The 27,985-nt window shown below is 37.4% G+C and overlaps 1 protein-coding gene across 2 annotated transcripts in view; it reads right to left on the bottom strand.

Annotated features, from left to right (window-relative positions):
* Window positions 1-27,985, bottom strand: part of LOC150085480 (NAD(P) transhydrogenase, mitochondrial-like) — a 445,310-nt gene that overhangs the window by 76,355 nt on the left and 340,970 nt on the right. For both annotated transcript variants that reach the window (XM_090374063.1, XM_090374062.1), the window contains exon 12: window positions 27,040-27,191. In XM_090374063.1, coding sequence (XP_090230189.1) covers window positions 27,040-27,191 — 152 coding nt within the window. The remainder of the gene's footprint in view (window positions 1-27,039; window positions 27,192-27,985) is intronic.

Raw genomic sequence — 27,985 nt, 5'->3', positions numbered from 1 at the left:
CTTCAATTTTCCTTTTTTCCAGTAGACCTCACTCTATGAAATGATTGACCTCAACAATTCTGGCATTACTTTCAATAATTATTATTAAAATTTCTGATATTTTCTTAGTTCATAACTATTGTTCCACATTCTCTGCTTCCTCATGTTCTTTCTTTCTTCCTGTTGAGAAAATTCAATCAGATCTTCACTAGACAGTTCCTCTGGTCGTGATGTTTATTATCTGACTTTTTTTTTTTCTTTTTTTTTTTTTTTTTTTTTTGGCTGATGCAGCAAAAAGCTAGCTTCCTTCATCTTTCAACATTTACTAATCTATCTATAGTTCTGATTATACATCATCAAAATTGTCCTTGAATATGTGTTTGTTCATGATATTGGCTTCAAATTTTGTTCCTACAAAGATAAATCATGTAATTTGAAAAGACTCAACCAGGATTCAAGTTGGTATCATAATACCAACCAGAATTAAATAAGATAAGTTTAAATATGAAATTAAGTAACTGACACATATGCATAAATAAATAACTGACATGGTAAATTATGATATTACAAGTATCACAAGACCAGGTGAAGAAGCAGTGTTTTTATACACTGGGTATACATAATCAAATCTAGATGTAGGCATTTCTTTGTTTCTCCCCCCCCCAACTATTCCTTGATTATTTTGTGTTTGCCAGGTGATTGTGAAGATTATGATGAGTCTCTACATACAAATGGAATGGGCAAGCAAGCATCAATGTCTTATTATAGGTGATTTTAATTTGCCTCTAATTGATTGGAGCAAATGGGCAGGAAACTCCACATGGGGACAAAATTTTTAAATAAATCTACGGACCCTTTCAAAAATCAAAAAAAGTTCACGGATCCCTTTAAATAACAAAAAAAAGTTCGCGGATCCCTTCAAATATCAAAAAAAAAAGTTTGCGGACCCCTATATATAACAAAAGCATATGTTGTGTGTGTGTGTGTGTGTGTGTGTGTGCGCTTGCGTGACCACTGTTTCGCAGACCCCCTGGAACTGGTCTACGGACATCCAAGGGTTTGCAGACCCCAGTTTGGGAAACACTGAACTAGATGATTGTTATTTGTATCAACATGTCAGGGAAAGTACTAGAGAAAAGAATATTCTAAGTCCTCCTCATCACCCATGAACCAGATGACATAATAGGGCTGACAGTACAAGAACCAGTAGAAGGAAGTGATCTCGGAGTTTTACGGTTGATGATAAAGAGAGAGGTAGCAGTAATAAGGGCAAAGGAATGGGTTATAATTTCAGGAAAAAAAATTACGATGGCTTAAGATGCTACATGGCCTCTATTAACTGGATAGGTATCTCACAGAGAGTGAATACAATTGAATTATGGTATACCTTTAAAACATTAATCACAGATGCCTTGAATGCTTATATACCATTAAAAAAATACTCCATGAGGAAGATTTGGATGAATAAGGAAGTTTTCTGATTACTTGAGCAGAAAAATACAGCATGAAAAAAGTTATAGAGAAATAAAAACTATTGAAGCCTATAACAGCTATAAATTTATCATTAATAGTGTCACAGAAAAGGTAAGGCTGGAAAAGGCAGATTATGAGAAATTGCTGGCAAAGAGAGCAGAGTGGGGATTGGAATTCTTCACATATATAAATGCAAAGAAGAGAAGCATTAATCAGATCGGACCCTTGTATAACAGACATGGGATAGTATTAGATACCCCAGCCGAAGTTGCAGATGAACTCAACAGTTATTATGCATCAATATTTACAGAAGAAAAACCCTTTGTATCAATAAGAAATTATGGGAGTGAAGTTGTAAAAAATGCAATTAATGATGTTGAAATTTCACATGTTTATTTAATGAAAAAACTTTGAGCCTACAGGCAAGTAAGGCTCCTGGGGTTGGTGGTCATCAACATCATCATCAACCATTTTCAATCCACTGCAGGATGAAGGCCTCTCCAGCAACTTTCCAGTTCCTTCTGTTTTGTGCAATGGCCATCCATTTACTACCCAAAAACTTATGAATTTCATCTGTCCATCTCCGCTGTTGTCTTCCAGGTTTTCTTCAAGCTCCTCTTGGGTACCATTCTGTTATTTTCTTAGTCCATCTGTCATCATGTCTTTGAGCTATGTGTCCTGCCCAACCAAGACCATTTTAGTTCTTTAGTTTTGATAAGAATGTCCTTTATTTGAGTTTACTGCCTAATCCACGTGTTTCTCTTCTTATCTAACAGTCTGATTCCCAATATAATTCGTTCCATTCTTCGCTGTGTAGTTCTCAGCTTCTCTTCCATTCTTTTGGTGAGTGCCCAAGTTTCACTTCCATAAGTCATAGTGGGGAGTATACATTGGTTCATTATTTTACAAATAATCAGACAAATTGGGATATTGCTCCTCGGTATGTGACATTTTCTGAATGCTATCCATCCAAAATTTATTCTACTCTTGACTTCCATCCATTTATCATTATTACAGCTAATGACTTGTCCCAGATAAGTATATGACTCTACCTTTTCAATTACTGCTCCTTCAATCATTATACAGGCATACCTCGGTTAACGTTACCTCTGATAATGAAGCTTTGATATAACGAAGTCCGCAATTTCAAGCCCCATTTAACATAAAAAAATATTCCAGTTTAATCACCTGAAATCTAAACAAACTGAAGAAATTACGGAAACCTTTGGGGCTTCTCGTGGTTGGTTCGAGAAATTTAAAAAACGGGCCAGGATTCATAGTGTAAAATTAACAGGAGAAGTTTCCAGAAAAACTAAAGGAAATAATTCAACGTGAAAATTTTCCACCAAATTTGTTCAATGTTGACGAAAGCGGTTTGTTCTGGAAACAGCTACCAACAAAAAGCTTCATTTCTATTGAAGAAAAATCAGCTGCTGGGTTCAAAGCAGCTGATTTTCGTTTAACGTTACTCTTTGGATCAAATGCCTCTGGCGATTATAAATTAAAATTGTTATTAGTTTACCATTCAGAAAATCCGAGGGCGTTAAAAGGTAACATAAAAATGAATTTACCTGTAATATGGAAAGCAAATAGAAAAGCGTGGGTTACCAAGCAGTTATTTACTGATTGGTTTGTTAACCACTTTTGTCCTGAAGTAAAACGGTATTGTCAAAAAAACAACTTTGAAGAAAAAGCTCTTTTGTTGTTAGACAATGCTCCGGGACATCATACTGATCTTAACACGTTGGACACATGCATTCCTGTCAATGTTGTGTTTCTTCCAGCAAACACAACTTCCCTGATTCAACCATTGGATCAGGGAGTAATAGCATCATTTAAAGCTTATTATCTGCGTCGAACATTAAGCAGTTTAACTGAACTAGAGGATAAAGAGGAAATGACAGTTAAAACTTTTTGGAAAAACTACACCATTAAAAATGCAATTGAAAACATTGATAGTTCTTGGAAAGAAGTCACAAAGAAATGCTTACATGGAGTTTTGCGCAAAATATGGCCAGAAGTTGTACTAGAAGAAGAAAATAACATCCAAGAAATTAGAAATGAAGTTATCCAGATGGCTCAATCAATAGGTTTCGAAAATGTCGATGAAGAGGATGTTAGAAATTTATTGAATGCAGAAGATAATGGTTTTTCAGTGGAAGATTTAGAAAACCTTGTTAGCAACGAAGACAAAGAAAATGAAGACGAAGTTAAAGGAGTTCCTGCCGAAAAAGTGTTAACAACCAAAGATTTAAAAAGGTGCTTAAATGACATTGAAAACATTTTAAATTTTTTTAGTGAAAATGATCCTGATTTAGGAAGAAGTGTTATTGTTAAGCGATCAGTGTTAAATGCAATAACTCCGTATAGGCAATTGTTAAATGAAAGAGAAAAAAAAGCATAAGCAATCAACTTTAGACTCATATTTTAAAATGTGATTTCACTTTGTATGTAAGTTAACTGTTTATTTAATAAAACTTTTCTTTGTTCGAAAAAAAAGCTTTTCATTTTCTTTACGTAGGAACGTATCCCTATTCTGGCCATAGTATTTTTACCTCTGAAAACGAAGTTTCGCTTAACGAAGTAATTTCGTGGAACGCATCCTATTCGTTATTCGAGGTATGCCTGTATTCCTTTCTGTGGCATACTTGTTCATCATTACTTTTGTTTTAGCCATATTCATCTTTAGTCCAAAATCCTTACCAACTCTGCATAACTGATTAAGAATTTCCTCTCATTCTTTGGGATCATGGCTTATGACCACAATGTTATCTGCAAATCGTAAATGGTTTGGGTACTCTCCATTCACATTGATTCCTTTCTGCAACCAGTCTAATCTTCTGAAAGCTTCCTCAAGAGCAGCAGTAAACAACTTCGGAGATATTGTGTCTCCTTGTCGAACTCCTTTCTCAATTTTAAATTAATTCTGTCTTTGTCTAGTCTGATAAAGAAGGTTGCATTCTCATATATTTTCTTCAAAATCATAATATATGGGGTGTCTGTGCCTTGGCTTTCCAGTGTCCGAAACATTGTCTTATGTTGTATGGAGTCAAATGCCTTTTCATAATCCACAAATGCCAAGCATAATGGTGTTTTAAATTTATTTGCTTTCTCGATTAGCTGTGACATTACGTGAAGGTGATCCATAGTTGAGAATCCTGTCCTAAAGCCAGCTTGCTCTTTCGGTTGATTCTCATCAAGTATTCTTTCTAATCTGTTAGTAATGACCCTTTTGAACAACTTGTAGATGTGGGATAACAAGCTAATTGGTCTATAATTTCCAATTTCTGATTTATCTCCTTTCTTATGCAGCAAAACTATGATTGCATTATTCCACTCCTTAGGTGCCACACTTTTTCTAATGCATTTTGTGAGGAGTCCTGCCAGTTTTTGTGTTATGTCTCTTCCTCCCAATTTTAACAGCTCTACAGTAACTTCATCTTCCCCCGGAGCTTTCTGATTCTTCATTTTGTTCAATGCATGTTCTACCTCATCAGGAAGGATATCAGGTATATTGTATGTGTTACTAATTTGCAATCTATCTTCCCCACTGCTGGCATCATTCCCTCGCTCCTTGTATAACTCTTTATAGTAGTCTTCTGCTATTTGAATTATGCCTTCTCTGCTATTCATAAGTACACCATCGCTATTCTGCAGTTTCAGTATCATTTGTCTTTCTGTATTACTGCTCATGAGTGCTGATTTAAATCCTTTGTTTTCCCTTAATGCTTGTTCTACTTTTCTTGTGTTAAATTTTCTTATGTCCTCTCTGAGTCTCTTTCTAATGGCTTTGCACAACTCAGTATACTCAATTTTTTCCCTGTCAGTGTTTTTCTTGCTCTTCATTTGTCGTCTTCAGTTCATCATGACAAGTGTTTCTTGACTGATTTTTTCATCTTTGGATTTATTTTTCCCTATAGGTTTCTTGGGCTTTATCACTTTCAGAAAGTTGTAATGTTCCTCATCGTTATCTTTATCCTGAACAGTCTGCAGAAGCTCAAACTTGTTCTTAAGTTCCAGTACATACTGCTTTTTCTCCTCTTCTGTTATCTCAAAGATCTTTGTATTATTTTCTTGAGTCAGTTTTTTCCTTTCTTTTCTTACATCTATATCAAGTGTGCATCTTACCATTCTGTGATCACTTCCAACGTTTACCTTGTTCAGGACAATAACATCATTCACGATATATCTTCTGTTAGTGAGGATTAAGTCGATTTGATTAGCTGTTAATCCATTTGGGCTCTTCTATGTCCACTTTCTGTTCACCCTTTTCTTGAAAAAAAGTGTTCATTATTGACATTTCTCTAGATTCTGCAAATTCCACAAGTTTTTCACCTCTTTCATTTCTTTCACCAATTCCAAAATTTCCTATAGTTCCCCTTTCTGCACTGTTTTGTCTCTTTCCAACCTTAGCATTGAAATCCCCCACAATGATAGTGTAGTGAATTTTCTGTTTATCTAGAAGACCCTCAATTTCGGTGTACATTTCTTCAACCTCTTCACCATCATGGCTTGATGTTGGTGCATAAATCATTATAACCTTTAGCTTATACCTCTTAGAAATCCTGAATAGTAGTCTTGACACCCTTGGTGATGTACTTTTGAATTCCAAAATGTTGTTTTTTATATCTTTATCAAAGGGAGTCTAACACCAGATTTGGCCATTCTTCCATCAGGATAAATCCATGATGTATCTCATCATGGATTTAAGTACCTTTAGAGGCAGGAAAAGACAGAACAAACTGGGGTTGGTGGTATGTGCCCTATAATCTTAAGGGGAATGGCAAGTGCGTGCATTGAACCATTAAGGCTAATTATATGAGCATTATTAGACTTGGGAGTGATTCTGTTGGATTGGAAAAGTGCCAATGTATCTCCAATACATAAGTGTGGTTCTAAGAGTGGAAGTGGAAAATTACCGGCCGGTCAGTCTAACTTCAGTAGTAGGGAAAATCATGGAGGCAATGATCAAGGGTGGAATTCAGGATCATTTAGATAGAAATGGAATTCTGAAGGATACTCAGCATGGTTTTATAAAGGCAAAATCATGTTTAACTAATCTTTTTAGCTATTTTGATAGGGTCACTCAAGAGCTGGACTTGGGGAATAATTTTGACAGGGTCACTAAAGAGCTGGACTTAGGGAATAATTTCGACATTGTTCATTTGGATTTCAGCAAAGTATTTGACTCAATCCCACATGAGCAGTTACTTTATAAGCTGAAACAGGTTGGAATCATAGGGAAAACCGTTAGATGGATAGCTGAATGGCTTCAGGGCAGGAGGCAGAAGGTTGTGATAAATGGTTATTCCTCAGATTGGGTTGATGTAAGAAGTGAAGTTCCCCAAGGATTAGTATTAGGACCACTGTTATTTTTGACTTTCATAAATGACATCGATGAAGGGATAGAGGCGTGATGTCAAAATTTTCAAATGATGTTAAGATTGGTAGAGTAGTTAATGATCACTGCCAAGCAGAGCTTCTTCAGGGTGACCTAAATAGACTTCAGGGATGGTCAGAAAAATGGCAGCTATGCTTTAATCCAGCAAAGTGTAAGGTATTACACCTGGGAACACTAACTCCAAATTACTTGGTGGAATTGAACTAAAGCCAGTAGTGGAGAAAAGGGACTTGGGTGTTACAATACGGTCAGATATGAAGTTCTCCGAGCATTATAAACAGGTTGCAAAGAAGGTCCATGGCATCCTATCGATGATTTATTGAAAAACTTTTAGTAGAGATGAGGACGTCATAATCCCATTATATATAGCTATTGTAAGACCACACTTGGAATACCGTGTTCAAAGAAAGACAAGCGTGCTTCATGAAAGGGTCCAAAGACAGGTAACTCATCATATGAGGAAAGACTTCGAATGGAAATGTGAGTTTGGAAACTATGCACCTTAGAGGAAACTTGATTGAGGTGTTTAAGGCTCTGAGAGGTATAAGTAAACTGAATGAGGATGAAATTTTCAAGGTGGTTAGATTTGATTCTAGAAATAAGGGCCATAATTTCAAGTTACGGGGGGGGGGGTGATGTTTAGACTGGATTGCAGGAAGTTTTATTTTAGCCAGTGGAATAAAATAACAGCAGAGGTTATCTATTTCCTTTTCTCTTATTATTTTTTCAAATTTTCTTCTTATTATTATTATTTTTATTTATTTTTATTTTGGCTAGTGCAGCATAAGCCATAGGCTTCCTTGCACCATGACACCATTGCTATACTAATACTATTTTAACAAAGTGGTATAAATAAAAAAAGCACGTCACTGGGAAGGGAACATTAACTGTTGTTCTACATTCTTTGCTTCTTCCTCATGTCCTTTCTTTTTCCTGTTGACAAAATTCAGAAAGTACCAAAATAATGCTTCACTGGAGACTTCCTCTGGTCATGTAATCTTATTGTATTTATTATCTTTTTTTTATTTTTTGGGTCACCTATGTATGCTATTTCAATTAAAATAAGTTTTCCTTCAAAAATTCTTACAAATGAATTTTATTTGTAACTTAGTATCACCTTTTGAAAAATCAGGGAATTCACTGACTAAAGAAACTAACCATTGAAAGTTAAACTGAAACCTTTATATTACTCAGTACCTTTAATTTGGTAATAAAATATTTTTGAAAATTTAACTTTGTTAAAAGATATCTGAATGTGTGTTGATGAAAGCTAGAAGTAATACTATAATTATAAGTTTGTGAGTGGTATTCTTTATAAAAAATATATATACAAGGCAGTAGTTAAATCTTACTTGGCAGTATGTCTGGTTAGGTCAACTTAACTGAAGCATTATTAACCAAGCTTTCTTTTCTATAAGTCAGCCTGAACCTCTAAATAGATCCAATATCAACTAATTGTATTGTTTTATAACCTATGTTCTTCAAAACCAAAAGCACAACTCCCCTCCCCCTTTTCTATTTTTTCCTTTCTGTATACATACTGGAATTCTACATCCTCTAATTCAGAATAGCACCTTGTTCTCAATATTCCTATAATGTCTCCATTTAATGACAATCAATAATTGCAATTCATGTTTACTTACAGGCACACACATACTTGCTTATTTGTAAATAAGCAAGTATATGTGTGCTTGTTTGCTTGTCCCATGAGGATCCTCAGAAGGGCCTTGTAATTACCCCACCACACTTTCCACATTAGTATATTGGATACAAGAACTAAGGATCAATCTCATTTCTACTTATGGCTAATATTAAACCATTAGTCTGCATCCCCCAGAGCTGGCCCAGATGAATGCCTATAAAAAGATGAAATAGAAGAGTTCTTTATTATCTTGGAAAGAGCAGTAGAACCTAACGAAAAAGAAAGAATCATATTGGCTGGAGATTTAATTAGCAAGGTAAGAAATAACAATAACATCTACAGAGATATTTTAGAAAAGTTTGGAGAGAAAACTAAACCTAACAATGATGGTAAGAGGCTAGTAAAATTTTGAGCAAGCCATGTTTACCTCAGCAGAGTAATTATTAATTACAGAGTACCCCAGCAAAAAATTAGCCACAAATTATATGGACTCAGAGTAACAGAAACAAGAAAAGCATAAACTGTACTCAAATTGACCACACCAGTGTTTCGCAAACCTGTGGTGTATGTAACTGAACATTTTTGGGGTACAAGGTTATCCACGTGTTGGACAAGATTTTGCAGCTCCGGCAAACTAAGTTTTTATTTATATTTAGCTGTTTTATTGACTTAATTGTTATATTAAATTATTTTCTATAAGTAGCTTTATTGTCTTAGTCAAGTTCCTTGATCTATTTCGAATTTAGATAACGATTTTGAAAGTTAATACTTTCAAATTAAATTACTGGAATAAGTTGCCTACATGGGTAGTAGAGGCTGACAGTTTGGGGAAATTCAAAGGTCATCTGGATAGTACCTTCGGGTCAGGGAAGTGCATAGGATGATAGGTTTTTTCCTTTTCTTTTATTAATTATTATTATTTATTTATTTTATTATTTTTTTTAATCATTGTTTTATTGGGGTTTTTTTTTTTTTTTTGGCTGGTGCAGCATAAGCCATAGGCTTTCTTGCACCATGCGGCCATTACTAATACTAATACTGTGTCAGTAGATTTAGATTTTACCATTCGTAACTTGCTGCCATTGTTATACGATATAGAATAGTGTAAGACTTAACATAAAACTAGACAGCAAAATACGTAGCACTGTATTAGAAATCTGTTAGCTTAGTATAGCATTATCAGTTAATCAGTAACATTTATTAATCTTATTAAATTTCGGTGTTAATTAAAGTGTAGTTAAATGAAATCATGACCTAGACTATAGCAGTGAAGCAACATGCACAGATCAGTGCGAGTGCCGTGACTCGGGGGAGAACCAAAGGTGGCGATTCTCCAACGAATCACGGTCTAAAAAAAATGTGCAAAATGTGAAATGTTTGTGGACCTTTCAAGAACAGGACACGATCTAGCCAAGGAGGATGTCTTTTTGTGTGCTATGTGCAGAGACTGTGAAGAAATAAGGTGCCAACTCACCATTCTGATGGGTGTCTATGAGAGTTTGAGGCATAGGGTAGATGCCACCGAAGAAATTAATATGAGGAACCCATCAAGTTCTCAGCTGCCCAACTCAATGCCAGAGCTCACCCCTGTACATCAGGCAACAGGGGTCCCACAGAAGCTAGTTACTGGTGACTCTGTTGTCAGGGAGACGGGGAATATATTATGCAAAAGGGATAAGTGAAACAGGACCAGGGTATGTCTGCCAGGGGAAAGGTTGATGATGGTGTAGAACAGATATCATCCTTTAAGGGCCAAAAGGTAATTTCTGGCCTGACGCAGCCCAGTGGTCAGGAGCGAGAGGGCGTAGTACGCGTTCCTTGAGTGGTACCAGGTTCGAGCCCGTAACTACTAAATACGATAACTATTTGTATTGATGGTTTATTGTAAACTCTACTGACTTGGTTGTCGTGCCGGAGTACAGAAAGAAAAAAATATATATATAAATTGTTGTACATGTCGGCACTAATGACCTTAAGAGTAAGGAATCTGCAGATTTACTTAACAAATACAAGTCAATGTTGAAAAAAAAGTCGTGAGTTACGGTTAAATTTGAAAGTGTTTGCAATTCTGCCCAGACATGATAGGTGGGAGCATATGATGGGAGCTCATCAATTCGGCCTTGGAGGGGTTGTGCAAGGCTCATGGGGTAGAATTTTTTTCAGCATAGTCTGTGCTTGCTAACAGGAGAGACTGCTTCTACAGGGATGGGATACACTTAAATAGAAAGGGGGCAAGAATATTTGCTTATGCTATCGAGACAGTGTTAGAAGGGTCGGAAACCTGCTAGCTTTGGGGGGGATTCACAGATTAAAGATTAACAGTAACTGCAGGTAGAGGCAAAAATGAATCTTGAACTGATTCTACTGTAATGAGCAGCAGCATAGAGAGTAAGTTGCTGGGAATTTCAAGAGCTGCTGGGAATCATCATGGAACAAGTAAATACATGGACTGTGTTAAGGTAACTAACAGGTAGGTGGTAGATGACTTTCATCAACCGGTGAAATACCACCACTTTGCTTATTGGAGGCTTGAAGTGGTGAAACCCGTGTTTAGTCTCTAGAGCAAAGTTTCCGGCACCCCCTCCCCCCATACTTCTCCCTCAACCCATGCACGGTACTAAGTACTATAGGTTTTGATACCTTTCGTGTTTGGGGTTTTCGTAAAAAAAAAAAAAAAAAAAAAAAAGGTAAGAACAGGTGCATGTATATTGCATGTACACCACTGCTTGAAGTATAGTAAATAAAATTAATGAATTTGAAGTGCTGATCAAGACATCAAAGGCAGATATTGTTGGGATATCAGAGACATGGTGTCACACAGATATAAGCAATGTAGAACTGGAATTTGGGGAGTACAATGTGTACAGAAAGGATAGCCAGGGAAGGAAGGGAGGAGGGATTATGCCATTAGTTAAGAAACACAAAATCTAAGGAAGGGCATCCAGGTAACATGGGTGGATAGTACAATGTAGAGTCGGTTTGGTGTGACTTAAATATAGGGACAAGGAAAATGTGAGTAGGAGTGTGTGATATGCTTAATATCTCTGATGAGTACAACGAACAATTGGGCCAGTAATTAAGAATGTCTTGTAATGGGGGATTTTAACTTTCCAGATGTTGACTGGAACTTGTGGGTTGGTCACTCGCATGCCAGCAAGACTTTTCTGGATTTATTGGAGGATTGTTTTCTACAGCAACATGTTCGAGGAGCAACCAGAGGGAGTAATACTCTTGATCTGATTATTAGCAGTGATTATTCATCCATTAAGAATTTTTGCAAATAAAGGAACCACTAGGTGACAGGGATGACAGTGTACTGATATGGGATTTACTTAAAGACATAATTACCATCGGGGGTAAAGGAAAGGGTTTTTGCTTCCGTAAAGGTGAATACAGTGGTCTTAGACAGTTTTTTAAATTCTGTACAGTGGAACCAACTGATGATGTTACCAATAGCAAATTCTAAGTGGAAAGCATTCAAGGAATTAAACGTGGAAACTACTAGACTTTTCATACCGATTACTGATTAAGAAATATTGTTCAAGGTTTAAATGGTTAGCATTAGCATTAGTAGAGGCATTTGATGCAAGAAAGCAAGCTTATGCAGCATCAGCCAAAAAAAAAAAAAAAAAAAAACCCACTTCCACTTCACCCCTCTGTTCGTTCAAAATACCTGTCCAGCTGAGCCTTAAACTTATTTAGGCTATCAACCTCCACCACAAAGGATGGAAGTCTGTTCCACCAACCAACCACCCGCTGGCTAAAGGCAAATTTCCGCACGTCTATCCTACATCTGTCTTTCCTCAATTTGAATTTATGCCCTATCAGGTGATTTTTCTGAGCTAGAGGACGAATCCCATCAGCATTGAGCATGCTTAAACCATTCAAGGCTTTATACACCTCTATCAGATCACCTCGCTGGTGCCTAGTCTCCAGACACTGTAATTTGCAAAATTTAAGCCTTTCTTCGTAAGAGCACCCCTTTGTTCCATTCACTAATCTTGTTGCCCTTCTCTGTACTCGTTCCAGCAGCTCTACATCCTTCTTGAAATGAGGCCTCCAGACCTGTATACAGTACTCTAGGTGTGGCCTGACCATTGCCTTATACAATGGAATAATCACCTCCTTATCCCTGCTGGAAAAGTTCCTGTATATCATTGACAATACTCCATGAGCTACTCTTGCAGCCCGTGTGCACTGCTCAGAGAACTTCATATCTGCCTGCACAACCACCCCCAAGTCCCTTTCATTCTCTACCACTGTCAGTGTAGTACCACAGAGTTGCTCTGGGGTTGCTGTTTCCCATGTGTAGTACTTTACATTTGTCAATGTTGTTGTTGTTGTTTTGGTTTTTAGGAGCATTAGCAACTAAGGCCATATTGCTCCGTTGTCAATGTTAAACTTCATTTGCCACCTCTCAGCCCATCTGCTCAACCTTTCCAGATCCTGTTGCAGCAGCATAGTGTCAGTAGTGTCCTTGACAACCCTGCCAACCTTTGTATCGTCTGTAAACTTGGACATTAAGCTTGATATACCATCATCAATATCATTTATAAATACAGAAAACAATAATGGACCCAACACTGAGCTCTGAGGGACTCCACTAATAACATTAGTCCACGATGAGCAGTGTCCATTGATTACCACTCTCTGTCTTCTGCCCCTCAACCACCCCTTTATCCATAGCAGCAATTTGCCTCCAATGTCACACTGCTCCAATTTGTGTAGCAGTCTTCCATGTGCAACAGTATCAAAAGCCTTTCTAAGATCCAAGTATATAATATCAAAGTTATTCCCTGCATCCAGTTCTTTTGTGACTGCATCATAGTATCCAATCAAGTTGGTCAGGCAAGACTTCCCCTTAACAAAACCATGCTGGGTCTGAGCTATAACTGAAGTCATGTCTAAATGATCCTGCAGTGCTTCTTTAACCAGTGCCTCCATTAATTTTCCTGGAACAGAAGTTAAGCTCACAGGTCTATAATTACTTGTGTCAGCCTTTGATCCTCCTTTGTGAATTGGGGTCACATTTGCACATTTCCAGTCTATGGGTACCTCCCCTGAGTCCAAAGAAGCTCTCATAATTATGGCTAAGGGTTTGCTTACTTCCTTTGCTGCCTCCTTTAATATAACTGGATAGATCCCATCCACCCCGGGTGCCTTTCTTGTGTTTATCTTCAACAATTTCTCCTCTACTTTACTCCCAGTTATTTCAAGATTCTGTAGCTTACTGCTAGAGTTGAATACACCTCTATCATTCCCCTCGCTGAATAACTCCTCATGTGTGAATATCGATGCAAAATATTCATTTAGTTTGTTAGCTACCTGAGCAGGATCGTCAACAGTTGACCCATCAATATCAAGTGGACCAAGCTGATTCATCCCCTTCCTTCTAGAGTTTACATAAGTAAAGAACTCTTTGCTGTTTTTCTTTGCATCCCTTGCCAAGGATTTCTCGTAATCTGCCTCCGCCTGCCTAACCTCCTTTGTAACTTGGTTGCATATCAACTTGTATCTATCATAGGCTTCTGTGTCATGTGTTAATTTGTAAGTATCCCATGCATTTTTCTTCTCTGCCATATGCCTCATTAGTTCATCTGACATCCATTTTGGCCTAAACCTTGAACAATATTTCTTAGTTGGTATGTAAAGCCTAGTAGCTTCCAAGATAAGTTCTTTGAATGCTTCCCATTTTGAATTTGCTGTTGATAACATCATCAGTTGGTCCCACTGTATAGAATTTAAATACTGTCTCAGTCCATCGTAGTCGCTTTTACGGAAGCAATAACCCTTCCCTTTACCCCTAATGGTAGTTACCTCTTTGAGTAAATCCCACTTCAGCACACTGTGATCACTGCCACCTAGTGGTTCATTTATCTGCAGATTCTTAATGCATGAAGAATCACTGCTGATAATCAAATCAAGAGTATTACTCCCTCTATTTGCCTCCCGAACATGCTGATGTAGAAAACAATCATCCAATAAATCCACAAAAGCCCTGCTAGTGCGGGAGTAACCAGCCCCCAAATTCCAGTCAATATCTGGGAAATTAAAATCTCCCATTATAAGACTCTCTAATTTACTGGCCCACTCTATTTCCCTGTACAGTTCCTTATTATACTCATCAGAGTCATTAGGCCTATAGCACACTCCTACTCTCAATTTTGATCTCCCAATGCTTATGTCACAACCAACTGACTCGACACTGCACTGTCCAGCGATGTTGACTGGCTTCACTTCCTTGGTTTTTATGTGTTTCTTAACTAATAGCATAACCCCTCCCCCCCCCTTCCTATTCTGTCTATCCTTTCTGTAGACGTTGTACTCCCCAAATTGCAGTTCTGCATCCCTTATATCTGTGTGACACCACGTCTCTGATATCCCAACAATATCTGCCTTTGATGTTTTGAGCAATACCTCAAATTCATCAAATTTATTTACTAAACTCCTAGCATTGGTGTACACACAAGTATACCTGCACCTGTTTCTATTCTTAGCTACCCTAACACAACCCATGTGTTTACTTGTACCGCAATGGCTCCCAGCAGTCTCTGAAATACCATGCATCTTGTTTTTCAGGCTTCTGCTCATTCTAATAGAAGCAGTGCAAGAATCTCTTTCACCTCTGCCAGTGGCTACTGTCAATCTATTGGTCTTTGTCTCTCCCCAAGCTAGCAGTTTTCCGACCCACCTAACACTGCCTCGATAGCATCAGCAAATATTCTTGCACCCTTTCTATTTAAGTGTATCCCATCCCTGTAGAAGCAATCTCTCCTGTTAACAAGTACAGTCCAGGCTGAAAAAAATTCTACCCCTTGAGCCTTGCACAATCTTTCCAGGGCCGAATTGATCGACAAGGCTCTCATCATATACTCCCTCCTATCGTGTCTGGGCAGAATTGCAGACACTTTCAAATTCAACCCTAATTCTCGGCTTTTGTTCAGCAGTGACCTGTACTTGTTAAGTAATTCTGCCGGTCTCCTACTCTTAATATTATTAGTGCCAATGTGTACAACTATATCACCTTTTGTGCCCTTAAAAGATGATATTCGCTCTACAACGTCATCAACCTTTGCCCCTGGCAGACATACCCTGGTCCTGTTCCACCTATCTTTTTTACAAAGCATGTTCCCCGTTTCCCTGACAATGGAGTCACCAACAACTACTAGTTCCTTCGGGACCAGCGCATTCTGCCTTGGGGGTTGCCTCTGTGTCACGCGATGCCCAAGTGCAAGGTCTGGCATTGATGTGGGCAGCTGAGAGCTTGATGGGCCCCTCAATTTAGTTTCTTCGAGGGCATCCACCCTGTCCTTCAAGCTCTCATATAGGCCCACAAGAACGCCGAGTTGTTGCCTGATATCGATACACTCCTTGCATCGTGCACACACAAAGACATCCCCCATGGCAGTATCATGTCCCGTACCCGATTGCTCTGCAAACATCAAGCAAACAGTGCATTTTATAAGGCTGTGAGTCAGCGGAGGTTGTCAAATGAACGAACGAGACTTGTGGCAGAGAAGAAAAATGCATAGGATGCATATAAATTATCAGCCAACACAGAAGACTATGGCAGATATAAGCTAGTTTGTAATCAAGTCATAAAGATTATGCAAGCGAAGGCAGATTACGAGAAAACTTTGGAAAAGGATGTTAAGAAAAACAACAAGGATTTCTTTACTTATATAAACTCTAAAAGGAAGGTGATGAATCAGATTGGTTCACTTGATGTTGGTGGTTCGACTGTTGATTTCTTCCTGCTCAGATAGCTGACAAACTGAATACTGTTCAAGATTTGGACCTAAATAGATGTCAGATGAACTAATGAGGCTCGTGAGAGAGAATAAAAATGCGTGGGATGCATATAAATTATCAGGTGACACAGAAGCCTATGGAAGAAACACCGATGAGCCAAAACATTATGACCACCTACCTAATATGATGTTAGTCCTCTACGTGCACCCAAAACAACAGATACCCAGTGAGGCATGGACGCTACAAGATTTCTAAATGTATCTTGTGGTATCTGGTTACCAACACGTAACCAGCAGATCCTTTAACTCCTGTAAAGTCTATGGTTGAGATGCCACAGATCAGAGTTGCTGTACCAACACAAACCACAGATGCTCGATGGGATTGATGTCTGGGGAATTTGGAGGCCAGGGCAATACCTGGTAGTTTTCCTCATTTTCTGTGAACCAGTCTCAAACAATCCGGGTGGTGTGGCATGGCACATTATCCTGCTGAAAGACGGCACCGCCAGAGGGGAAGACCATTGCCACGAAAGGGTGTACCTGGTCAGCAATGATGTTTAGGTAGGTGGTAGGCATCAGAGTGCCTGGTACATGGATGACTGGACCCAGGATATCCCAGCAGAACATTGCCCAAAGCATGACACTGCCGCTACCGGCTTGTTTTCGTCCCACGGTGCATTCAGGTGCCATCGATTCCTCAGATAAACAATGCACACGTACCCGGCCATCCACATGGTGCAACAGGAAACATGATACATCGAACCAGATAACCTTTTTCCAATCACTCAAGATCCAGTTTCGATGCTCACGTGCCCATTGTAGGTGCTGTCACTGGTGAACAGTAGTTAGAATGGGCAGTCAGAGCAGCCTGCGGTTACACAGCCCCATTTTCAGCAGCGTTCCGATGTACTTTGTGTTGTGACACATTACTCCCATCACCAGCATTCCAACTGCCGACCAGTTGTGCCACAGTCGCCCTTCTGTTGCCATATACCATCTGGGAGAGCCTTCGCTCACCTCGATGAGACATTGTCGTCCAACACTTCACAGGCAGTTCGTGGGTTTCCCCTCCTCAGACCACTTTCGGTAGGTACTAACCATGGCTGACCGTGAGTTTCCCACCAGCCATGCCATTTTGGATATGCTTTGACCCAGTCTTTTGGCCATTACAATTTGGCCTTTGTCAAACTCACTTAAGTCCGCTGCCTTTCCCATCTGAAGAACAAGAGTAAGACTGATTAACAGAGCTCAACATCAGGTGTTTTTTATACCATGTCCCAACCACGCATATGCCATAGTTCATCTGCAGTTGCTTCAATTTGCACAACGACTCGCTGGTTTTGGCTCATCAGTGTATAAGCTGCTTTTGGCTCATCGGTGTATAAGCTGCTTTTGGCTCATCGGTGTATAAGCTGCTTTTGGCTCATCGGCGTATAAGCTAGTTTTGGCTCATCGGCGTATAAGCTAGTTTTGGCTCATCGGCGTATAAGCTAGTTTTGGCTCATCGGCGTATAAGCTAGTTTTGGCTCATCGGCGTATAAGCTAGTTTTGGCTCATCGGTCTATAAGCTAGTTTTGGCTCATCGGTCTATAAGCTAGTCTGTAATGAAGTCACAAAGGAAGTAGGGCAAGCAAAGGCTGATTATGAGAAATCCTTAGCAAAGGATGCAAAGAAAAACAATAAAGGCTTCTTTTACTTACGCAAACTCCAGAAGGAAAGAGATGAATCAGATTGGTTCACTTGACGTTGGTGGTTCGACTGTTGATGATCCTGCTCATACAGCTGACAAACCAATGAGTATTTTGCATCTACATTCACACAGGAAGAATTCTTCAAGGAATGGGAGGACAGAAGTTCACTATACTCTAACAGGGAGATAAATGATTTTGTAATAACAGAAAGCAAAGTGGAGGAGAAATTGTTGAAGTTAAACATAAAAAAGGCACCTGGGGCACATGGAATCTATCCAGTTATATTGAAGGAGGCAGCGAGGGAGGTAAGCAAACCCTTAGAAATAATTATGAGAGAATTCTTAGATTTGGGGTATGTCCCCATGGACTGGAGATGTACAAATGTATCCCCAATTCATAAAGGGGGTTCAAAAGGTGACAAAAATAATTATAGATTTGTTAGTTTAACTTCTGTTCCAGGGAAATTAATGGAGTCACTGCTTAAAGAAGTGCTGCATGATCACCTAGACAAGACTGCAGTAATAGTTCAGACACAGCATGGGTTTGTTAAGGGAACGTCTTTTCTGACCAATTTGATTGGATACGACAATGTGGTCACAAAGGAACTGAATGCAAAAATAATTTTTAAATCATATACTTGGATTTCCGGAAAGCTTTTGATACTGTTGCACATGGAAGGCTACTGTACAAATTGGAGGGTATGGCATTAAAGACAAGTTACTGCAATGGATAAAGGGATGGTTGAGAGGGAGATAGCAGAAAGTGGTAATAAATGGACACTGCTCTACATGGACTCATGTTATTCGATGCTGGGTCCATCATTGAATTGTGTATTTATCAATGATATCGATGAAGGTATATTATGCTTAATGACTAAGTTTGCAGATGATACAAAGGTTGGCAGGGTTGTTAATGACAGCAAAGACAGTATGCTACTGCAACAGGATCTAGAAAAGTTAGGCAGATGGGCCGAGAAGTGGCAACTGAAGTTTAACATTGATAAATGCAAAGTACTGATTATGGGTAGCAGTAACCCAAGAGAAATGTACCAACTGTGTGGTACTACACTGAGAGAGGTGGAGTATGAAAAAGACCTGGGGGTATTTGTGAGGTCGGATATGATGTTCTCTGAACAGTGCAGACGGGCTGCCAGAGCAAGTCATGGAGTTTTGTCAATGATATATAGGAATTTTGCTAGCAGAGACAAGGAGGTGATTATCCCTTTGTATAAGGCAATGGTCGGTGCACACCTTGAGTACAGGTCTGAAGGCTCATTTTAGGAAGGATGTAGAGTTGCTAAAACGAGTACAGAGAAGGGCAACAAGATTGGTGAGAGGTACATAGGGGTGCTCTTACGAAGAGAAGCTTAAGTTCTGCAAGTTGCAGCATCTGGAGACTAGGCACCTGTGAGGTGATCTGACTGAGGTGTATAAGGCCTTGAATGGTTCAATGCTGATGAGATACTTCTGCTTGGTGAGCTTAAGAACCTGAGGGGGCATAGATTCAAATTTAGGAAAGACAGTTGCAAAACAGATGTGCTGAAGTTTGCCTTTAGCCAGCGGGTAGTTGATTGCTGGAACAGACTTCCATCTGTTGTCGTGGAAGTTGATAGCTTAAATAAATTTAAGGCTGAACTAGACAAACACTTGGAGTGACTGGATGAGTGAAATGGGAAGGGGTTTTTTTTGGCTGATGCTGTATAAGCTTGCTTTCTTGCATCATATTCCTCAACTAATGCTAATGCAGGTGCTAAAGCAGTCCATGGGACTGAAGAATAAAACAGAAAATATAGTTTTGCATATATATATATATATATATATATATGTATGTTAAGTAAGAATGCATATTGTTTTCCGGGTAAACTCTCACTTTTACAAACTAATGGGGAGAAGGGGGTGTTCATTAATTTTGATTTGTACCTCACCATAATCGAAAATTGAAACAGTTACTCTGTATATGTTTATGTAATATAAATACTGAAATCAAGTTAAACAATATAACAAAAGCTTTTATTTACCTTGACTTTATTACCTGATATATAGTAGATAGTCAGTAGATGATAATTTACCAGTATCATATAGAAGTGCCTGGAAAAATGTATTCAGAGTCACAGCTAAGGAGAAGTTGAGATAGTAGTGAACCTTCAAAGTCTATAAATTCACAATGCATTAAACTAGCTTATTATCACTTGACCTGATTTCAGCACTATGTGCACCTATGCCAGTTAAGCACTGTTGTACAAAACCACTTAATGCATTTTCGAAATTAATACTGGTTGCTACTTTCACATGCTTTCTATTGCCAACTGTTGAAACACTTCCATTAACACTACACATCAATGAAAACTCCTTAATCATGTAGTATCTGCACTAAACCGTTGCAGTTCGTCTCTAAAATTACAAACTTGCATTAACTGCATTGAAGATAAAAATCCTAATTTTCTGTACCATCCTAAATATAAACCAAATTTTATTGGTATAGTTTCTGAAATTATTTGTATACAGTTTCTCAATATTTCTCACAAGAACCTGTCTGTGCTCTACTATATGAAACTAGTACAATACCTATGCAACTTGTTGCAAGGCAAAGTTTTTTCCTACTTTGAGCATGAAGACCCCCTGATTTATGCTACTAAGCTCAGAATTGTGTTTTTTCAAAATTCAAGTTTTACTATTTCTTTTATACTGTAGTTATGGGAGATTAACTTTTTCGTGATACCAGTACAACCCTTTGTGAAGGCAAAGTTTATGCTGCCATGAGGATTAAGAATAGACTGCCTGTAGTTATTTAAGCTTAGCCTTTCTTTTTTACAATATTTGCAGATTGTTTTTCTATGCCATATTCCTCACAGATGCAGAAAAGAGGCACAGCAGAGTCTAACTTCTCTAGCAGCTTTAATTCCTGCAGAACACTAGATGCATTCTTTTTCTTTTCACCAAATTTCTTAGAGGCCATGATGAGAAATTGCTAGAGAGGTTTAGATAAAGAAACGACACAGAAGAGTACATAACAATATGAAAGCAAGTTTATCTATAAACAAACTGGGATGGTCACTCATGAGTGCCCAGTTTCCTCTATTTTATTAACACACTCAGAATATGCTCTGGGTGCCAGTTACTTTTTTGTCTGTTAAATTAAAGAATGAAGTTCATAAAATCAGGAGTATAATATATTTAAAAAATAGTTATTAATATATTTGCATGTATAATTATAATTTAATTTTTTCCCTTTTTATTTTTTCGTCCATGGTCTCTTTCTCAAATATAAAAATGGTCCATAGTTTTCACTTAAAATATAAAAGTGGTCCATATCTGAAAAAATGTTGGGAAACACTGGAATATGCCATCATACACGAGGAAGTCAAAAAGTAAGATTTCCTATTTTATTCCTAAGTAATGGATTACCATAATGGAAACTATAACTCAAAATTTATTGGTATGCAGTCCTGCCAGTAGGTTTCAGCAACTGCATATGCAAACTAGTTCATGTGGCAATGCAATATTAGTTGGAATATGGTAACCTCACTGAATGTGCATATGCCAACAAATGTGCAAGCAGTAATTTTGTTTCTAAGGATAAAACATTGCTGTATACAGTCCTAATGTTATTTCGGCAACATTTGAAACAAAGTAGTGTCTTAAGTGTCTATCCATGTCATCAGAACAGATCAAAGATATCACTGTACCAGTATGCAGGCACACAGACATCTCTCTGTTCACAGGTGGAGTAGAGATTTTTCATATGGAATAGTATGGAGCATTTGCATGGGCATCTAGGAAGTCTTGGGTAATTCACCAGATTTATCCATTTTCTTTAATACATCTATAAAATGGATGGTGATGAATAACAGATCACCAGATTTGGAAGGTGCAACTTTACCACATCATGCGATATAAGAATTAATATCTCGTCTGGAATGAAAGACAGCTAAGCCAATAGCAACATTTGTAAAGTATATAAATTTTATTAATTTAATTGATCTGATCACTAATATTTTAAAATTTTAAACAGGGCATACAACAGGGAATGAATAATTCTTTTTAAGTACCAAAATAATTACTTATTTTGCCATATTAACTGGGAAAATTGTTAATATAATACAGTGACCTGTTCATTAAACATTTATTACATCACCCAAGATCGATTTTATTTTCAGTATAAAGTGAGCAATTATATCCCATTTTTATGTCCTGATTTCAAAAATTACAAAAATGTTCCCTCACTCACCCTTTCTTTGGAAAAGTACATTTGTGATTATTTGAAAAAATAAAAATAAAAAAAAACGTATCTCACAAGGTTTCAGCTTGGGGAGCATCAGGCAAAAGTGCACACCCACTGATTGACACTCAACCAGGACTCAAGATATTGAACTATCATGTACTTAAGACAAAAAAAGAAAAAAAAAGCCACATGATTTTTGGCAGCTATCTTGTGGCATTTTCATGCTTATCACTGTTTAGTTTCTCTCTGGTGTGCTGTAGAACAGCTGGCCATTAAATGTTGTGTTAGTGTCTCTAGAGCATGTTAATAATTGTCCTGTCATGGTTAACCTGATTAATTTTGCCGTGGCAGCGAGAAATTAACTTTGAAATCTCCAAAACAAGTGTCCACTCCCTTGTTAAGGCATGTGCATTATACTTTGGATGCAAGGTTGGAGGTCATATGAAATGTTGATGAGGGATGTTGGGAGGGTGGCAAACAACCAAAACAGGCTATGATGTTTCAAAAGGATTTGGCAAGTATGGTCTGAAAAATGGCAGCTAATTACTAAACTTCAGTAACCAAATGAAAAGTACCGCAGTTGAACAAAAACCCAGAGTAGTTTACAGACTAGAGGGAGTTTGTTTCATGGGGTTTCTGGTGCAACAGCAACTTTGGACATACTGCACCTAACCAAGTTAGGTGCAGTATGTCCAAACTTGGTTGGATTACTGTTTTAAATCTTCTGATATCAATGTTTGCTCAGATCATGTCAGTGAAATTATTTTTGATGAAATCGTTTATTCCACACTCCACCTTAAAATCTTGTCCTTTATCTAAACCTTGGTTTTTCAATAAATGTGCTAAAGCTAGTCAAGATAAGAATGTTGCATATTGCAGTTGGCATGCATCCAAACTCCAGATTCATTTTCAGCCTAGACAAAAAGCTCACAACAATTATAAAGCAAATATTAATCAGTACAAACTAGATTTTGAACAGGCTAAGAGTAGAAAACCTGCTTCTTGTCCAAATGGTAGTTAAGCATTCTGGTCTCTTGCCAAAACTAATGGCTGCAACTTTTGCCCATCTCTATTTCCACCTCTGTCAAAACTGAATGGTTCTATTGCCACCTCAGCCTAGGATAAATCTAATCTGCCAGCATCCTACTTTTCTTCTAACTTGTGTATTGATGATCTTGGTACCATTCACACCATTCTCCTACCATTCACAGTACACTCCATTCAATGCCTCCAGTGGTCTTTCATCAAAAGGAGGTCAGAAGAATTTTGAACAATCTTGATGCCAAGAAGGTGCCAGGTCCTGATGGTATTTTTACACTTGTTCTCAAAACCTGTGCTCTTGAGCTGACTCCTGCTCTGTCTCCCCTTTTTATACTTTCTTATTCCACAGTTGTTTTCCCTTCAACTTGGAAATTTGCTGATATCCCCCTAGTTCCTAAAAAGATTATAAGAGAGAGAGAGAGAGAGAGAGAGAGAGAGAAAAGGAAGTTGTTAATCTGCACTATAATTCACTTGGAATCCTGTATCCAGGTCTGGAGGCTGTATCTAGAGAGTGATGTAGAAATTCTGGAGCAGGTGCAAAAAAAGGCAACCAGATTGGTAAAGGGAGCTAAGCATTATCCCTATGAGTAGCTCAGAGGTGTGGTCTGCAGAATTTAGCAACCAGACACCTTATGGGGGAATTTGGTAGCAGTGTATGAGGTCCTGAGAGGCATTAGTAAAATGAATGAGGGAAGAATATTCTCACTTGAGTCAGGCAAGAACCAGATAGCCCAACTATAAAAAAATTTTAGAGAAGAACAGTAAACTAAATCTTATGAAGTTTGCCTTCAAGGTTACTGAGGTAGAGAGTCTGGCAAAATTTGGGTGATGATTGGAGGGGCATTTTTTTAATGATAGGAATAAAAAAGTGCAGGTTTTTTTTTGGGTTTTTTTGGCAGATACACAATAAATTGCTTCCTTGCATAAGTATGTTTTTTTAATACTAATAAAGCTAGGAAAATATTAGTACTGGCAACATGTGCAAGGAAGCAAGCCTTATACAGCACCAACAAGGGGGGGGGGAGACATTTACCCATTGCTTTAAAACCTTCCTTAAATTTATTCAAACTATCCACTTCACAACACTAGGTGAGGTTTATTTCCAATTTAAATTTATATCCCCTTGTGTGCTTCATCTCAGAAAGAGTAAAGATGCCATCAGCAACTAGTTTACTTATCTCTTTTAAAGTCTCACATTTCAATTAGGTCACCACATAAATGACTAGTTTCTAAAGATTGCAATTTAAAGAATTCCAGTCTATTTTGGTAAGAATATCCTTTTGTGCTCCCAACTAATATTGCTGCTTGTCTATGCACCCTTTCCAACAGATCTATGATCTTCCTAAAATGAGGTTTCCAAACCTATCTTTAGTATTTCAAATGCAGCCTAACCATTGCCTTATATAATGAGATAATTGAATCTTTGTTCCTGCTGGAAAAGTTCCTGTATATCATTGACAGAAACCCACAGACTATTTCTAGCAGATTGTCTGCACTGTTGAAAAAATTATACATACTCATTAGGATCTATACATATACATAATAATTCCAGTCACACAATTTCAACTTTATTATAATTAAAAAATAACATATTTTCTAAATTTATTTCACACCTCTTCACTCTTCAATAAAGCAATATTTTACGATATTAATTTATGACATAAGAATATTCAACCTAAGGATATTATTAAATAGGTGAGTACCATTACATGTGGTTTAATGTTAACAAGTAGTAACATCAACCTAGAGTTTCTGCCTCACTTTTTCCTCTGTGAATCCTTATTTTGAGATAGGACTTGATGTTAGCCAGCAGGTAGTTGATTGGTGGAACAGGCTTCCATCTTCTGTTGTGGAAGCTAATAGCCTAAATAAATTTAAGGCTGAGCTGGACAGGCATTTGGAACGAATGGAGGGATGAAATGGGAGGGAGTTTTTTTTTTTTTTTTTGGCCGATGCTGCATAAACTTGCTTTCTTGCATCGCATGCCTCTACTAATGCCTCACAGCCGATTATATTTATACCAATTACTGCATCTCATAGTTATGGGCACTGTGATAATGTGAATAATGTGTAGAGTATTATTTATTAGTTATCATTCTTTGCATGCCATCCACTTTAAAACTATTTTAGTGGTTTATTTCTCTCAATCACGAAACAGTGCTCACTGCTTCATATCTGATCTATTTTATTGTGGCATCAACAACAATTACTAGAGCATTTTTTTGTGAAATTATAAAAAATATATTATATTTACCTGGATAACTATAAGTAATATTAGTTAGTTTATCTATACACTATAGTTTAGCAGTATTTTGAACTGTTAAATCAGAGTAGTTAGTATTCATTTATGATAACTGGTAGCAGGAATCTCAGAGTGGCACCATCATTTGGTCAACGACATAAAGTAGAATTTAATCTTATTATATATATAATGGATGTTCCATAACGTGTGGACTATACTTTCAAGGTTGATTGTGGTCCTGAAAACAATAAAAAAAAAGTTTACACAAAAGTATGCCCAAAATTGCTTTGTTCCCAAGTTATCATTAAAGGAAGTGCACAAAACAAGTGTCTTTGTGCTTGAAAATGTACCTATGTGCTCAAAAATTCCAGGTATTGGTTCACAGTTTCTGGCATTCTACACATTGGCAAAACATTTCAATGTTGTCAATGGGTGTCACATAAATGATTGTTCCAGATGATCCCACAGGTAACAACTGAGAGGATTCAGGTCTGAAAAGTGAGCAGGCCATGTAACAGGGTCTCCACAGCCTATCCACATTTATCAGGGAAATGTTTATCCAAATAGTCTCTGGCCACTTGACGAAAATAAAGGAAAGAACTGTCATGCATAAACCATATACAATGTTGAACAGCAAGAGGGACCTCATCTAATAAATCATGTAAATCATTTCTTAAAAAAAAATTAGAATAGAATTCTAATTTTTCCTCCAGAGAGAAGGTCTGGAGGGAGTGATTAAGCAGTCGGCAATAATTCCCACCCACAGAATAATACAAAATCACTTCTGGTGCCTTAACCAAATGACAGCATGCATATTCTCTTCTGCCTAGTCACAACCGATCATGCTATTTCTTGTGAACCCAGTCAAGGAGGATATGATAGAAAGTGGATCACAAACAAACTGCTATAGGAACCAAGTACAAAAAACTTCTCATCGTAGGAAATCAACTTCAATAAGGCCTTGAAATATGATGTAAATAAAGCTGTTTCCATAAAATTCTCCAAATTACATGTCCTATGCTGCTGCTCTGGTGCTGACTGGTCTACCACTGGTCTTCTTATGCGGAAGATAACAATTTGAAAACCTTTCTGTATACAGACTCTAGCTGTGGCCAAGTTAAACTCAGCAAATTCATACATGAAATGCATGTCTTTCATTTCTCAGTTTGAATTAGCCTTCATTTTCACTTCAAATGAACACTATCAATTTAATATCACAAAACTAAGTTTTCCACTTTTCACTGAACTGCACTAAAAATGCACTTTTTGTGAAACACCCAGTAGAGTGTTTGGAGTACTCATAAATCACATTGTAAGGCAGTATCGTATAGTATACTACATTGTAATTTCTTGTAATTTTTGATTAAAAATCTAGCCGTATTTATGGTGAAAACTAAATCTGGCAAGGATACTATGACTCAAAATAGCATGACTGATCACGGAATTTATGATGATTCCCCTGTGAAAAATCAGAAGTCAGCTCATATGCAGGTGAATGTTTATATAAAAAATATATATAACAAAAATTACAATACTATGAAAAAAATGTTTTATTTTTATTAGAATTTCACTTAAACAAATATAAATGTGACTCTCACTTTGCACATGATGTATGAAAGGATAGCTCCAGATGACCCAATAAGAGCCCCTACAATGGTCATCAAATTGTTGTTCAACATAAAACCTTCTGCACACAAAGCCCAACCAGAATAACTGTTCAAAACAGTTATCACAACAGGCATATCAGCACCTAAAAAAACAAAGGAAATTATTGGTATTAGAATAGGAAAAATTATTCAAAACTTAAGCTTAACTTATGATTTTATTTCTGGTTTAAAAAAAAAAAAAAAAAACAGTTCTTGTTTATACTCCAGCCACCAAGGTAAGTGGAGTTTACAATAAATCATCAATACAAATATTAATTGAATTTAGCAGTCACAGGTTTGAACCCAGTCCAATCAAAGAGCGAGTGCTTCTGTGCTGATGCTCCTGACCACTCAGTTACATAAGTTCACCATAAAAATAAAATTTGGTATTCCTGAACCTGATGGTTATTATTATTATTTTTTAATTCTTAATTACATCATTACTTTAGCTGATTTTCATGCCCAAATTTTGGGTGCTTATACCACAGCTTCCAATACATGTTTTCTGGTTGAAATTTGGTTGTGTGGTAAATAATACTATATAGATTGTAAGATATTCTGGTCAATAATGCTATAAGAGTGCAAAAACAAAACATAATATTTATAAACAATGGTTATTGTAAAACAAAAAAAAAAAAAACAAAAAAAAAAAAAAAAACACTAAAGGTATTTTCCACCTAAATGTTCTAGAAGCTTACACATAACTGCTTATAAAAAAATTTCACTATTATTATTTTTATCTTTGGTCAATTATGTTATAGTCATCCTAAACACAAAATCTCCATAATGTGATGGTTATTTTCAGGGAAACCTCTCATCACCTAGGCAGTCATACTGGTTGATCAACAATGTTCTCATTTAGGCACTTATATTGCAATACAATTCAGTTATAATGTAG

The sequence above is a fragment of the Mastigoproctus giganteus genome, chromosome 5, assembly GCF_048544385.1.
Source record: "Mastigoproctus giganteus isolate SK-2022 chromosome 5, ASM4854438v1, whole genome shotgun sequence".
In the NCBI taxonomy this organism is placed as follows: domain Eukaryota; kingdom Metazoa; phylum Arthropoda; class Arachnida; order Uropygi; family Thelyphonidae; genus Mastigoproctus; species Mastigoproctus giganteus.
The sequence above is the reverse complement of the archived record's forward strand: the minus strand, read 5'-3'. Positions and strand labels throughout refer to the sequence as shown.